The 16,617-nt window shown below is 30.9% G+C and overlaps 1 protein-coding gene and 1 pseudogene across 1 annotated transcript; one reads left to right on the forward strand and one right to left on the reverse strand.

Moving 5' to 3' along the window:
- The first annotated feature begins 111 nt into the window (after nt 1-111).
- Nucleotides 112-1,602, forward strand: LOC111004992 (putative carboxylesterase 18 pseudogene; annotated as a pseudogene).
- Nucleotides 1,603-3,442: 1,840 nt separating this feature from the next.
- On the reverse strand, nt 3,443-4,696 carry LOC111004971 (putative carboxylesterase 18). The gene has a single exon (XM_022276300.2). The coding sequence runs from the start codon at nt 4,642-4,644 to the stop codon at nt 3,625-3,627; it is 1,020 nt and encodes a 339-aa protein (XP_022131992.2). The 5' UTR covers nt 4,645-4,696; the 3' UTR covers nt 3,443-3,624.
- Nucleotides 4,697-16,617: the final 11,921 nt, after the last annotated feature.

Raw genomic sequence — 16,617 nt, forward strand, 5'->3', positions numbered from 1 at the left:
AGTTAGAAAATTCAAACCTACGACACGAACTTAAAAAAAAGTAAGTAGAGCTACTAACAAAAATAAAAATAATCTTACCTGAACCAAACATTTTTTATTTTTATTTAATTGCAAAATATTCCATGAAAATTTTTTAATCTCCGCCACTCAAATAAAAAATAACACACTTACCAACAAGGTTTTATCTTTTTTTATTTTATTTTATTTTATTATTATTTAATCATCAATGATCGATTTCTGATTTTTTATCTTCATCTTCCTCACAGTTCCCACTGACAGGCGCAGAGATGTCCAAGACCGACGCAGTTTCAGCGCTGCAGCTCCCATGGAGGGTGAAGCTGATGCTCTTCGCCATCGGCTCCGGCACCGACCTTTGCTGTCGCTCCAACAGCACCGTCAACCGCTGTCTCGCTCACCTCTTCGACTTCAAATCCCCTCCTCTGAACAAACCAAATAACGGCCTCAAAAGCTTCGATGTCACCGTCGATGCCTCCCGCAATCTCTGGTTCCGTCTCTACGCTCCTACCTCCGATTCAACCTCCGAATCCTTGCCTCTCATCGTCTATTTTCACGGCGGCGGATTCATATTCATGGCTCCCGATTCCAAACTCATCGACCACCTCTGCCAGAGCCTTGCTCGCGAGATCTCCGCCGTCGTCATCTCCGTCAACTACCGCCTCGCTCCGGAGCATCGCTGTCCTTGCCAGTACGAAGACGGCTTCGATGTTCTCAAGTTCATCGACGCCGCTGCGATCGAAGGATTTCCGGCAAATGTCGATCTGAAACGGTGCTTCGTCGCCGGAGACACCTCCGGCGGGAACATAGCGCACCACATGATTTTGAGATCTGGAGAACACGAATTTCGCGATTTGGAAATCGTCGGAGTCATCGCGATTCAACCGTTTTTCGGCGGAGAAGAACGAACTCAATCGGAGAAAGAACTAATCAGAGCTCCACTGGCTACAATGGACCGAACGGACTGGTTCTGGAAGGCTTTTTTACCGGAAGGATCGGACAGAGACCATCCGGCGGTGAACATTTTCGGTCCGAATTCGGCTGATTTATCGAATGTTAGATTTCCTGCGATTAAAGTGTTCGTTGGAGGACTGGATCCGTTAATCGATCGGCAAAAGAGATGCTACGAAGAAATGAAGAAATTAGGTAAGGAATCGTATTTGGTGGAATATCAAAACGCATTTCACGGCTTTTACGGTTTTCCAGAGTTGCCAGAGTGGGCTCTGTTCATCAGAGACGTCGTGGATTTCGTACAAACACAGTCCTCGAAGATGATCAGTAGGCGGAATCCAAATCACAACTCAATGGACTGATCGTTTCTCAGTACTCTAGAAATAATTGTGGATGGTTGTGACAAAATCGTGACGAAAATGGAAGGAGAATCTCCCTTGCTAGTATTTTCCTTTTTTCTCTCCTTTTGTTTATAATTGGAGCCTTAATCTCAATGAACTCTCAACAAACTCACGGAATGTAATCGGTCAAGGTCAAAGTTGATTGAATTGATCAAGAAAACTTGTACCTCTACTGACTTCTTTGAATTTTCTTACTTCAAAGGAGATAATATATGCCCTTAGAAGTATACTCTAACGAGACTTTTGTTAAATAAATTACAAAAAAAAAAAAAAATAAACTTTTGGTAAACCAACTAGCTTAGTTTAGTAGTAATTGACACTAGTTTTTTATCGAAAGGTCATGAGTTCCGCAATACTAAATTCAATATATTTCTTAAAATGTAATCATAATTTTATATTAAAGATTTTCTAGGGTAGAAGTAGTTAAAGTTGATGATTTGTTTTTGAATTTTGCGTTGGGTAGAAAAGTCCAAATTGATGTACTACTGAGTACTTGAGAATTAACATACTTATAGATGGCTAACGACTAAGATCATTATGACTACCCACAATACCTTGTCTAAAGATCGTGGAGCATTAAGTGGAGTAGTGAGTGGGCGGTTAGAAATTCTATGATCAGCAATTACTTTCAGACCCTCTCTGATTTGAACTCCCGAAAATGCTCAGTGCGGTAAATATTGATAGCTATTTACCTTTTTTTATTAAAAATCTCTCGCCTTTTTGTTTATGCATTCTTCTTTCTTAGTTGTAAAATCATAATGGTGGTTGGTATTGAACAACATTTGATTGCTATAGTAAAAAGAGAATAATATATTTGAAAACAAACAAAGTGATATAACCCTATTTCTTACCCATCATTGTTATATTTTTTATAGACGAGGTGCCGTATAAATACACACGTGTCATTTTGGGATTCTTTTTAATTAGTATTATTATATATTTTAACAATATTTGTTAGTTTTAAATATCATGACGTTGGAACAAAAAGTATTAAATAAAATAAATTGCTCCAATGTACACACTTAAGAAGATATCATCAATATAATTAGAGGTGCATGTCGGTCCGTTTGGATTGGTAGAAAATTTGCAATTTCCCAACTTTTGTATAAACAGACTAATTGAATGGTAATTCAGTGAGTTAATTGGTCGATTTTCGGTAGATGTTAAAGAAGAAAAGAGAGAGAAAACTAGAAGAAAAAGTGACCAGGAGGAGGGAGTGGAACGAAACAAAAAGAAAGATCAAGAGAGCAAAAAATAAGAGATATTGAGTGGAAAAAGGGGGGAGGGAGATAAGAAAAAGGATATATTTCTTCTCTCTCATTCAACACTCTTATCTTTTTATTACCACCCTTGAATTTTTTATATTTATGAGATGGAATATAAAAAAGAAAAATTTTGTATTTTTCAAAAAAATAATAATAAAGAGTGTTAACGACAATCATTGCGAGGATAGATTATCACCAATTAACATTAATAATGGTTCAAAAATGATAATATACAAAAAAAGGCGACCAAATGACCATATGCTTCTCCATGGTTTCTAGAATTGTATTGATGACATGTTCACGATATAGTTGTTATTCCATATGCAATTTATTCTATTTAAATCTTATCTAAAACCTACTATTTACACTATCAAGAACATAATTTAATGATTAAGACATCTTACTACTTTTCTAAAAATTATAAATTCAATCTTCCATTTTTTCAGATTTGCTGAACTACTAATTTTAAATCAATCAATACTATTAAAAATATATGATATTGATTAAAAAGAATTCCAATATGCGTATTTCAATTCATACTATGTGACCCACATCATCCAACACATATAAATAAGAATTAACTTTTCAACGGTGGCCTACTTTCCACTATAGCTTCACAAATAAACAAATAGGTGAGTATTTGCACTCATGAGAGTATGGGTACTCGCTTATGTATTATTATTTAGTGTACACTTCCACAGTTATATATATATTTTTTAATACAACAATTTGGGAATAACGTCAACTGTCATATTTGCTAAATAATTTCATAGAAAATTGAAACATTACATGTACTAAGAAAAAGGTAAGTAAAGCTAAAGTTTCGTTCATTAATTCAACAGATAACATTCCTAATTTGTCGAGTTGAGAGTTTAATTGTGATTACAGCATAAATCATAAGAAAGCTAGAGAAAATCAAGCAACGCAGAAAACGGATAATCTTGCCTTTGACTGATGAAGAAATTTTCTGGTTCCGTTTTCAGCATCCATAATTATTTCTGATTTCGCCGACTGATCATTTTGGAGGACTGCGTTTGTACAAAATCTGCAACGTCTTTGATGAAAAGAGACCACTCCGGCAACTCTGGAAAACCGTAAAAGCTGTGGAAAGCATTTGGATATTCCACCAAATCCGCTTCCTTACCTAATTTCTTCATCCCTTCGTAGTACCTCTTTTGCCAATCGATTAACGGATCCAGTCCTCCGACGAAAATTTTAATCGCCGGAAACCTAACTTTCGACAAATCCGCCGAGTTCGGACCGAAAATGTTCACCGCCGGATGGTCTCTGTTCGATCCTTCCGGTAAAAAAACCTTCCAGTACCAGTCCGTACGGTCCACCGTAACCAGGGGAGCTTTGGTGAGTGCTTTCTCCGATTCTGTTCGTTCTCCTCCGCCGAAAAACGGTTGAATCGCGATGACTCCGACGATTTCCAAATCGCGAAACTCGTGTTCTCCAGATCTCAGAATCATGTGGTGCGCTATGTTTCCGCCGGCGCTGTCTCCGGCGACGAAGCACCGTTTCAGATCGACATTTGCCGGAAATCCTTCGATCGCAGCGGCGTCGATGAATTTCAGAACATCGAAGCAGTCTTCGTACTGGCAAGGAAAGCGATGCTCCGGAGCGAGGCGGTAGTTGACGGAGATGACGACGGCGGGTATTTGCCTAGCAAGTCTCTGGCAGTAATCGTCGACTAGTTTTGAATCGGGAGCCATGAATACGAATCCGCCGCCGTGGAAATAGACGATGAGCGGCAAGGATTCGGAGGTTGAATCGGAGGTAGGAGCGTAGAGACGGAACCAGAGGTTGCGGGAGGCATCGACGGTGACATCGAAGCTTTTGAGGCCGTTGTTTGGTTTGTTCAGGGGAGGGGATTTGAAGTCGAGGAGGTTAGAGAGGCGGCGGTTGACGGTGCCGTCGGAGCGGCGGCAGAGATCGGTGCCGAAGCCGATGGCGGAGATCATCATCTTCACTCTCCATGGGAGCCGCAGCGCTGAAAGCGCGTCGGACATCTCTGCGTCTGTGAGTGGGGGACTGGGGAAGGGGCAGTGGGTGGAAGATGAAAGATAACAGATGATTTAAAGAAAGAAAAATGAAAAAAAAATAGAGTTTTTTTTTTTTTTTTTTTTAGTTTGAGCTAATCAATTCTCTTCTTAATTTGACAAACATAGTTTAAGTAGCGTTCTCCAATCAAATGGTAGTTTTTGATTGATGATATATATGTTACCTATTTGAGCTAGGTTAGTTTTACTATTTTTAATTTTTTCTATTAATTCTATATTACTCTTTAATTTTTTTTTATATATACTAGAGGATTGCAAAATGCCACTTTTCTAGTAAGTTATAATGAAAACTTAACCCGCATGTTTTTGTTTATTTATCCACAATTTTTTTTTTTACAAAGGTATTTATCCACATTTTTTCACCTACTTTACATGATGAGAAATTATCAGATGATATTTTTAGTGCAACAAATAAGAGTGAGAGATTAAAACTTATAATCTCTTAATCAATAATATATGTCAAGTACTGCTAAGTTAAACTCATATTAGTAATTATCATATAAACAAATTTATGATAGTCATCATCTATGATAGACTATTGGGTCAACTTTTGAAATAAATTCAAATTTTATTATATAATTAATAACATTGAAGTAAAATTAAACATCTACACTTAAAAAGTGAGAGAAAAAATACATCACAAATACGTGGTAGAGAAGTAAATCTATAATTTTTTAGAGGGAGTATACCCTATAAATTCTAATTAACTATTAAACTTGATTTTAACTTAAAAAACAAAAAAAATAGTTGAAAAATATATCTCCAACGAAAAGTGTCTACATAACTAAAAAAAATTATTATTATTATTTTTATTGAGTTGAAAAAACAAGGGATTTTTTTTTTGTTTAGAAAGCAAACCAATTATATATATTCAAGAAATATTATTTATTGGACGGCGGTCTGGAATGAGTTGGTAGCGGATCCTGCGAGTGGGACCCAATTTATAAATATCAATCTGCAAATCACTACCAAATCTCTCAATCATACTTTATATATTTTTACTAAAGTTGACTGTTTATAATTAATTATAATTTATTTCGTTAGCGTGTCAATCATATCAACCAAAGTATAGAATGGAATCGAACCGGAATGATTGGACTCACCTCAAATTTTTTGATCCAGCGTCGTAATTTCAGTTCTATTCTTTATTGTGGACTCCACCTATTTATTTTTAATTTTTAATTTTTAATTTAATTATTATTAATTAATATCAATAAATATTTTTAAAATATAAATTTTACTATCAAATATTATAATGATAAAATTTAATAATATTTTATATTAAATGCTAATAAAAAATAATTTTAGTTGATTGAATTTTATTTTAGTTATTCATTATTTATTAATAATCGCTATAATAAAAGTTATTATTATCAATTATTTTATTTTTTTTGTTATTTTAATTAAATAAATATTAACACAATAATTTATTTGTAATGAAGTAGAAAAAAACTGGTATATTATTAATTATTATATATTTCATTTTGATTATGATTCCAGACAGTTTTTAATAAACATGTGATTCTATAAATTTTAGAGTAAACAACATCTAACAACATTCATTTCAAATGATTTGATTTGAGTTCATTCGTAATTGTTGATAAGTAAACATGGCATTAATGAGTTTAAATGAATTTTTCTAGTTAAATTTTTTAAAAGCTTATGTTGTTGATGAGAATATCGAGATCTCAATTTTATAGAATTATTAATAAAATGTTGATGTTGATAGATATTTGAAGAAAAATTATAAAAATAAAAAACTTGTAACAAATATTTAAATTAACAATACACATTTTCTACTTTTAATTAAGTAAACATTATTAATATGTCTATACTAATAATATTATATTGATTTTATTAATATTTTATCGATATTTTATGTGATACTGTAGATACGCCGATTCACACTCGTATTGATGTTAAATTCATAGACGTATGAGAATATGGATAGAAATTTAATACCTTACCTAGCATGAGATTGTTTGAGCTTTATCTTGGTGCAGCATTAGAATATTTAATTCTATGTAAAAAATAATTTTCTTTTATCAATATGGATGGCTCAATCAATTGATTTCTAACTCTAATTTAAATTGGCCTTTACTTTAGTTATGGATGAAATTAATACCTCATTAAAATCTAATCATGTAGCTAAATCATATAAAGTTTTTTTTTCTTCTTTTTAGTATAAATAATGGGGTATTGGTGTTCGAACTTCCAAGCTTGGAAGAAAAAATATAAATTAATATAGCTTTATTATTATACGGTTTCCAATTAAAGTGATCACCAAAACGTGAAAACCCAGCTAAAAGGTATCCCCAATAGAACTGAAAGTGCAACCCACGTGGAGTTATAATAATCTTAAAGAAAAATAAAAATTCAATTAATAGAATGTATTGATATTTATACCTTATTTAAGTTTAGGATTTAACTATAAAAAAAAAAAAAAGGAAAAAACTTTTGCCTAAAAAAAATGAAATAAAAACTTTTAGGGTTTTCTTGACTTTGCCAATTTATTATTATATATCAAGGGTAAATAGTGATTTTTCCTTATAATTTTAATACTTCTATGTGGACAAACAAATTAATATAAATGTACTATTTGTACGCTTTGATTAATAAACTAATTAAACTGTTTTATGATTTTTTTCTATTGAAATTTTCGTGGTTTAAAATATTAGCAGATCTAAGGTGTGTTTGGGAATGACATGATATTTGACAAATTAAAAAATTAATTTTAGGAAAACATAAAACCATTTAGAATTGATTTCTAAGGTATCATTTGAATGGTAATTTTGAAAAATTAATTATTCTTAATTCCCTTTTTCAAACAAACTCCTTCTACCCTCACTTCCCACCTTATTTATCAAGTTTAATAGAATTAGACCAATAAAAATCCACGTTCCAATATTACTTCCAGCACCACTAACCATCGATCTATCAAAATCGAATGGTCGCTTCGTAGTGGCAAAAGGTTTGGGTGTTGGCATCCAAGATTCAGATTCGAACCCTCCAGTATCTAGTAGTAAAAAAAACATCGATTTGTGACAAAAACTGACACCAACCGATGTGCAGTCGTAATAGTTATTCTTTTCTCTCTATTTTGATAGTCTTTTCTGAATCTTGTTTGGGCATTTTGGTTTTGGGCTTAGAGTCTTTATTTTCGTGGGCTTTCTTGAATGTATATGCCCATTAATTGCCAAATTCTCTAGTTTACGAAAATTTAGAAATTTGACTAAAGCAACCATATAATATTTTGATTCAACTCATTCAAGCCTAGTTTAGTGGACAAAGCTCTTGTTACCATTTCAAAATTGATATAAATATATAATATATATAATTTTATATTGTTCTCATTTGACATAAAAAGCATCCTCTTATTGTAAAAATTTCTCTCGTGGTTGTTGATTTTTTGTGTGAAAGGAAACATCAAGTTAATAGCTCTCAATTAGATGTTGGGAGAATATGGAGTTATCACTTTTCTGACCTAGCACTCCTGTCCGGAAGTGACTCGGGAGGAGTATCGAGATTCTAGTTGGAAGCGAGTGGCACACAATTGCTCTCTTTTTTTTTTTTTTTTGAGTACGCACAATTCCTCTACTTTCTCTAAATATAAAGGTATTGAATATCAAAAGAAAAAAGGATAGAACATACCTTGTTCAAATTTCATGACAATTGATACGAGAAAGAGAGAAAAATATAATTGAGTATCTTCACGGTTCTTAAACCTTCAACAATCTATAAACTTTTTTCTGTCTCAACTAGAAAATTGATTTCATTATATGGGTGTAGTTTAGTTTCGACTTGTTTGTTTAAGTACTTCTTTTTTTCCTGTAAACATGTGATACACTGATACCATATATAATTCAACTATAAATTTGGACTCCCTATTTAATTTTATAATTGACTTTGACTCCACGAAACCTAACCTTTAAGATCTTCTCATTAAAAATTATATTTGGATAACAAATAAAAAGAATTTTCTAAGATTATCTCTTTCAATAGACTAAAGATATCATATGTTGACTGCAAAAGTAGTATTCATGGGCAAGACTCATGTGATTAAAGAAGAGTATATTTGAAATGATTTTAACGTTGTTAAAAAGATATGTCAAGAAAGTATTCTCAATTTACAATCATAATATAAAAACAATTTTTTGAAAAATTTAAAAATCACTTAAACGTATTGGATGAGAAAAAAATTTATAAATGCTATTAGAATTTACTATGAGTTGTTTTGTTACAGTTAGTTATGGCTTTGTGAATATTCTGTAGTCTATTTATATGACTTCTTAGAACCTGGCGGTTATTCATTTCGCCACTTGTTACCCATGAATATATCAATACAACTGCTCCGATGAGCAATTCCTCGGCTTCTCTTAATCAATCAGTTCTTGCACAATACATTAACCCATATTTCCTTCATCATTCGGACAATACGAGTTTAATTCTTGTTTCGGATCTTCTTACCGACGAGAATTACACTGCTTGGAGCAGAGCAATGATCATTGCTCTCATGGTCAAGAACAAGATTGGCTTCATCGACGGAACAACTCCTCGACCTTCAGGTGAATCGTTACATTCTTGGATTATCTGCAATAATGTAGTGATTTCTTGGATTTTAAATTCATTGTCCAAAGAAATCTCTGCTAGTGTTCTCTTCACCGATTCTGCGCGTGATATTTGGATTTCAATTTGACGTTGAAATCGTTCTTTTAGGTCGAGCCAAATTGAAATCATTTTTATTATTTATTATTAATCTTTTTATTTTTTGAGATTCAATAGGATGGAAATTGAAAGTTTCAAAGTAAAAAATGATTAATTTTATCAAATTCATGGATAAAAATTTAACCAACTAGTTAAAGTATATATCCTCGACCAAGATGTCAAATATTCGAATTCTCCATCCCACCACCGATGAATTCGAGAAAAAAAAAATCTTAGTCCAGTGTTAAGCTAGGAAAACAAAATTATAAATCTATCAAGGCCCTCATATAATAAAAAAGGCAGAAAGTTAGTTAATATCACAAAAACAAAGGGAGTTTAGTTTGAAAATGAGTGCTTTTAGGCTGAGTAATTGTAAAAAAGGTTTAATAACAAATCATTTTGATATTTAATTCCACAAGCATACTTAATAGACTATTCAAATAGTTGATTGTTCAAATTTCTAATCCCACAGTTGGATTCAACAAATAAATAAAAACATGATGGGTATATTTTATAAGAAATTTTAATTATTAAAATTAAGAAAATGGTATTAATTAATTAATGAAATTGTTAATATGGGAAGAGATAAAACGACCAATGTTACGAAAAATATAATTAGAAAGGAAAAAAGAAAGGCAAAAAGGGTGAAACAATTTATAGTGTTAGTCATTCTCACTTAAGAATAAACTTTGGAACGATCTTGACTTCTTAGCGATTAAGAAATTTATTAGATAAAATAAAATAATTCTAATTTCTTAGTTCCAAAACAATTTTATTTTTTAGTTTTATGTTTTTAAAAACTATGCTTATTTTTTTCCAATTTTTTTATTATATTTTTCAATTTTCTTTAGCACGCTTTGATTTTTAAAATTTGGCTTGTATTTAAAAATCGATGACAAGACAAAAAAATGCAAGAGAGTGATCGGTTTAAAAAATAAAATAATTATCAAATAGGATACAATTTATGCTTTAACAAGTAAACCATACTTTAACGTTGGTTAAACCTAATACATAAATTTTAAAATACTAGTGTATTACCACGTGCAATGCACGTATAAATTTTTTTTAATTATAAGGTAACTTAAATTTTATATAATTTCACGTAAAATATTTTAAGTATAATTATTTTGAAAAATAATTAACATTAATTTTTATATATATTTATTATTATTGACAGCTAATTACTAATAATAAAATGTACTATTTATAATTATTTTTAAAATATATTATTTATAGTTAATTGTTAACGATATATTTTGTAAATAAATAAATTAAAAGTAAAGGAAAAAATTATATATTAATAAAAAAGTAAATAGGTATTTTAATTTTTTTATTTTTAAATTATTTCAACCTAATATGGGTCCTTTATTTTATTTTTTAATATTTTGTTTGTTTATTAAATATTTGTTTAGGGCTCACATTTTGTTGTATATGTTGAATTTTGTAACTAAAACTAAATTATTTTATTTATTTAATTTTATATTATAATTAAAATTATTAAAGAAAAATTCTTCAAATTATAATATTAGAAAATAAAATGACCAAAAGTTTTATATTCCACCTTTTACGATTCTATACAAATTATTGGGAAATTGAGATTTTTGACCCCTTTCAATAACCACTCTGGATTTTTGACCCCCTTTTGTTTTTTACTTATTCATGACCCCTTCACCTCAGATTTCTAACACCTCCCCTTATTTTATCATGTAAATTGACGAAATTGCCCTCATTTCATAATAAATGCATTTATGATATAATAAATTTCCAACCAACCCACCAACCACCAACTTAACAATTCTCATTTTGTTTTTTCAACTCCAAATCACCACACACACGCAAGTCACGTTTTTTTTTCCAATACTCAAGATTTTCTCCACGTGATCGTTGGCCCACATTATCCAATCGATCGATCCCCACATAATCCGTTATCTCGAATCCATTGTTTTCACAATATAGGTATGTCCATTTCATCATTTTAGAATATTGTACTTCTTCAAACTTGTAATAATACGAAATTTTATCATTTTTCTAGAAAAAAACGTTATTTTACGGAAAACAGAAATGAAGTCTAGAATTTATCTTGGACCGGGATTGGTACCGGGATGAAATTTAGCACCGGGTTTGAGACCGAGATAGAAGGTAAACTCAAGCCTGGTCCTTCATGTCCAGATACGACCGGGACCGAGATGGGGATAAACTGGGGTAGACCGGGATAGGGATTGGGACCGGGATAGGGATTGTCTCGCTCTCGTTGTCTCGATCTCGCTGTATCGCTCTCCTTGACTCGATCTCGCTGTCTCGCTCTCGCTCTCGATGTCTCGCTCTCGTTGTCTCGCTCTCGATATCTCGCTCTCGATGTCTCGCTCTCGATATTATGCTCTCGATCTCATTCGCTATCCTTCTTTTTTTCGTTCTTCTCCATGTATGTATATGTTATGCCTCGTCCCGGTCCATTTCGAACCGGGATGAGTCCCAAGATGGATTCCAGAAGGATGGTCTTTCTGGATACCATCTCGGTCTTCATCCCGGTCTATTTCGAACCGGGATGAGGCCCGAGATGGAATCCAGAAAGTCCATCCTTCTGGAATGGACTTTCAGGGTTTCATCCCGGTCCTAAATCCACCGGGCTTAAAGCCGAGATGGAACCCTGAAAGTTAAAAATTAAAACAAAACAATGGAAGCAACAATAAATCAAACTTCATAATAACCTTGGCTACTTCAGATAGAGCCGAATGTTGAAATCATTCACACCCACGCAAAGAACGAAGAAAAAAAAGGTAGAAAATCATTCACAATAAGATCACGAGTTCGAAAGAAAAATTACCTCAATTAGGGAAGGGGGAAAGCTCTGATAGAGACGAAGTGAGGGAGACGAAGAAGAAACGACGGAGATGAACTTTCTGGTTGTGAGGGAGAGACCGGGATGAAAACTGGGATGGACAACGAGATAGTGAATGAGGGAGGGGAAGGACCGGGACAGGGAGGGAAAGGAGGGGAGGGCTGGGTTTGATTTCTTTTTTTAAATTGAGGGTAACTTGGTAATTTTACAAAACAAAATAAGGGGAGAGGTCAGAAATCTGAGGTGGAGGGGTCATAGGTAAAAATCAAAAGGGGGTCAAAAGTCCAAAGTGGTTATTGAGAGGGGTCAAAAATCCCAATTTCCCCAAATTATTGTTTATAATTAATTTATTAATTAAACATTTTTTTATATACTGGCTTCTATGATTGTTTTTTTTTCAACAATAATAACATGAGCTTGTAATTATCTATATTTTAAACAAATATTCTAAATAAAATTGCTAAAAAACATTCCAAATAAAAAAAAATACACTAAACAATAAAAAACATTAGTAACAAAAAAAAAAAGTCCAAATCCTAAACTAAATAAAATTGCTAAAAAAAGAAACATTCCAAATAAAAAACACACTAATTAGAAAAATAACAATAGTAACAAAAAAAATCCAAGTACTTACTATACACTCATCTTTTAAGAGTAAATATGCTCATTCTTGAAGATTGCTTGACAGATACTATTATTCAACTTTGTAAAATTGTGGAATGGTAATGTTACAAACCTAGTATTCGAGATATGTAGATTCAACATATGCCTCTCTTGCAACTTGATGAATATGTCACAAATATCTCGAGATGTTTTCAAAATTGAATCATCTTTGAGAGATGTTTCAAGGAACTAAGAATAAAAAAGTATTGAAACTTGTGAAAAACATGTAGAAGAAAACCTATTTTTATAGTAGTAGAGGATAAAACGTTACAAAAGCTTTTCAAATTCTAAACCTCTTGAAATTCTAGTATGAATTTTAATTAAAGAAAAAATTAATTTTATGTTGTTGGAAAACTTTTTGCATTCTAACCTTTTATATTCCATGCATTTATAGTATTGATAATTAATAATTAATAATTAATTTAATATTTGTAATAATATATTAATGGCATAATTTGTAAATTTGTAAATTTAGTAAAGGGCAAAAGTGTCTAAAAATGTTTTTTCTACCTCCTACCTTTTTATATCATTCATGCCATACATCATGGAGAGGAAATAAGTCTAGAAATCAAGCAAATAACACTTGGAAAAATTGACTGAATTTTAATTGACTTCAATTATAAAAAAAAAAAAAAAGGTCGTGAGTTCAACTTTAATTTAAAATGAATACTACAATGTCAAGTTCTATTATTTAATTAAAAGATCCTATTGTAGCGGGCGGCTTTTTTGTTTCACAAAATCAACTTAGTTATCCAGGTTGTGTTTGAAATTGTCTTAGTTTCTTTGGTTCTTTTTTTTAAATTAGTTGTAATTAATATGAACTAAATTAGTGTTGAGTAAATTTTAATTTTAAAAATGAAAAATTAGGTTACAATGTCTTGTAAATTAATATTAATTATTGTAATTTAATTATAACAACCAAATCAATTACGCCATAATTTTGAGTTAATATTTAATTTCAATAATTAAATAGAAATAAAATAATAATTTTTTTAAAGTTAGGTAGTAAATACGACGGAAACTTACTACTAAGCGGATTTCGTAAAATCAACTTAATAGAAAAAGTGAATTCTATCTAAATTAATATACATTCAGTTTTACCAAAAATAATAATAATAATAATAATAATAATAAAAACAGTTAAAAATGAGTCAGTAAATACTTTTAACGTTTTTAAAATCATTACCAAACGGAGTCCAAGTCCAAAAATCAAAATATGAAATTTTATATATGTTGTGATACCACTTAAATCTTCAATAACAATTAATTTTGTTAAAGTGAGCATAGTTCAACGATAATTGACAAATGGGAGATTGTGAATTCGATCACCGTCACCCACATGTTGTATTAAAAAATAATAATAATTAGTTTTAATTATCAAATTTAAAAATTAAAGAAAAATCTTAAATGTAACATTAATCGAGTGGCATAAATAATTGGATGGATTAATACGTAGAAAAAACTATTATCATTTGTATTCAAAGAAACAATTGTAATTAAAAGAAGGAACTTTTTTATTTGAATAATATATTGCGTGAATGATTCCAGAAAAGATTAAAAGAAGATAAAGAATATTATTTCTCCACAAAGATCATTATGTGTTTGGTACAAAAATTAACAAAAATGTTACATACAATATAGTAATTATAGTCTCACTTTCAATATAACTACCATATAAAAATTTTAAATATATGTCATGATCAAAGTTTAAGTAATTAACACATGTCATATCAGATAGGCAAATAAGGCTAGAAAAAAACCTTATAACACAGAAAATTTGACTGAATTTTAATTGACTTCAATTTAAAATTGACACTAAAATGTAAGGGTTCTTTTATAATAAAATTAAAAGAACAATCAACATTAGGTAGGTGGTCCAGACTTCAAATATAAATAGAAATCATGATCAATATCCAAATCTAAGTTTTGACCAAAAATAAATAAATAAATAAATGTTGTTTTTTTTTTTAAATCAACAAGGTTCTTTCCTTTGCATTAACTATTAACTTAACTCTCAAGTAAACCAAAAAAAAAAAAGATTTTTGTAAAAAGAAATAATAATAAATAGAGAAAATGTTTGGTTGGAGAAAGAAGGTTCGTGGAAAGGACAGTGGTGTCAGCGTCTTGAATGGAAGAAGAATTCAAATTCTTGCTGAATGCAGAAAAAAATGTGGCATTTTCTCCACCATATATGAATTTTCTTAAAAAAAATTGATATTTTAAAGGTAGTTTTTAATATTATTTTTAGAACTTGATTTTTTTTTAGAATATGAAAATATATAATTTGAACCTATAACTTGCGTTTAAGTTAATAAGCTTGTTATAATACAATACGTGAGGTGAGAGATTTGAATTTACGACAGTTTGATTAGGCATAAATGTCTTAATTTAGGTTGGTGTTATAAATTATTTGTTAAAAAAAAGTATGCAATATAAATATATTTTTATTTACTTGTTATATCAAAATATAGTATGATCTGTAAAGTCATTTTCAACACCACTTGCAACATTTATTACTTGTACTATATCATCATACCTGTCATCAGTGATGTAGTATTTAATTTGAACCTGCAGTTTCCAACTTGGAATAATATTTCATGAAAAGTCCAGAAATCATAAGCTTAAATCTTATTTCTTTCCCTAAGTCTTTGTTATAATTTGAGCATAGTTTTCTTTAGTACGAATTTGAGTATAATTGAAAAGATAAGACGGGCACCAATAATTTTTTTTTGTCTCAAATATTTAATTATTCACCCACATTTATTAAACTAAAAAATAGTTCCTAAATATTATGTTTGTTATAATTTTTTCAATAAAAACTTTTAATATTTTGTTTTAGTTAATTTTATATTAAAGTTTTCATTTTAGTTATTGTTAAATAAATTGTTTAACAAAAATTTAGTATATTAGACACATATTTTGTTTATCGATAGATAGATGAAGAAATATTTTAACTCGTATATAATATGATGTCAAGTCTTCAATATTAAAACTTTTGATGCGTGATTTTGATTTTAGGTCTGCAAAGATCCTATATGCTTTCTAACATGTGGTTTTTCTAGCAACCTGCAAATAAAATCTTGTACTCATATGGTACTTGACGATGTACACTCAAAAAAACTTAAGTTAATATTTAGTTTGGGTCAGTATCTAGTCGACTTTATACGAAATGCAAGAGATTGTATACTTTTGAGAATGCGTTTTTTATAGAAGGGTAACATTGGAAATCAAAGCTTTTCCAATACCGCTATCGTACTTGTCACTCAACAAAATTTTCTCTAAGTATTTGGAAAATCCAACTCTAACAACGTAATTATCCTTTCAGAAGACAAGCGCTTGTCTCCTATCCGAAGAAGATTTTGACCAACAAAAAATCTACTATCATTTCTGGTAATGTTTTTTTTTTTCTTCTTCTTCCTGAGAGGAGGGAACATTAAAAGGAGAAAAATAAATAAAATTCAAAGAAATATTGGATTGGATAGCGGGGAGAGGAACGAAACGGAATCATCTGTTTTTTCTCCCTTCTACGACGATATAAACAGAGTCGTCGTTACAGCAACGAGATTGCCGATCCGACACGTCGGTATGGAGCCCACTCCTCGTGAAGCTGTCTTCCACGTGGCTCAAATCCATGCCTTTAATATATTCCTCTCTTTCCTTTCCGAGTAATGACATGGAATCAACAGTTCAGATTGAACGATTACGACGCTTTGATT

Source organism: Momordica charantia (assembly GCF_013281855.1).
Source record: "Momordica charantia cultivar OHB3-1 chromosome 8 unlocalized genomic scaffold, Mcharantia_2.0 BLBB01000008.1, whole genome shotgun sequence".
Taxonomy (NCBI): Eukaryota; Viridiplantae; Streptophyta; class Magnoliopsida; order Cucurbitales; family Cucurbitaceae; genus Momordica; species Momordica charantia.

Excerpts from the sequence above, each read along its gene's own strand:
- LOC111004971 (XM_022276300.2), bottom strand. The coding sequence starts at position 4,644 with ATGTCCGACGCGCTTTCAGCGCTGCGGCTCCCATGGAGAGTGAAGATG.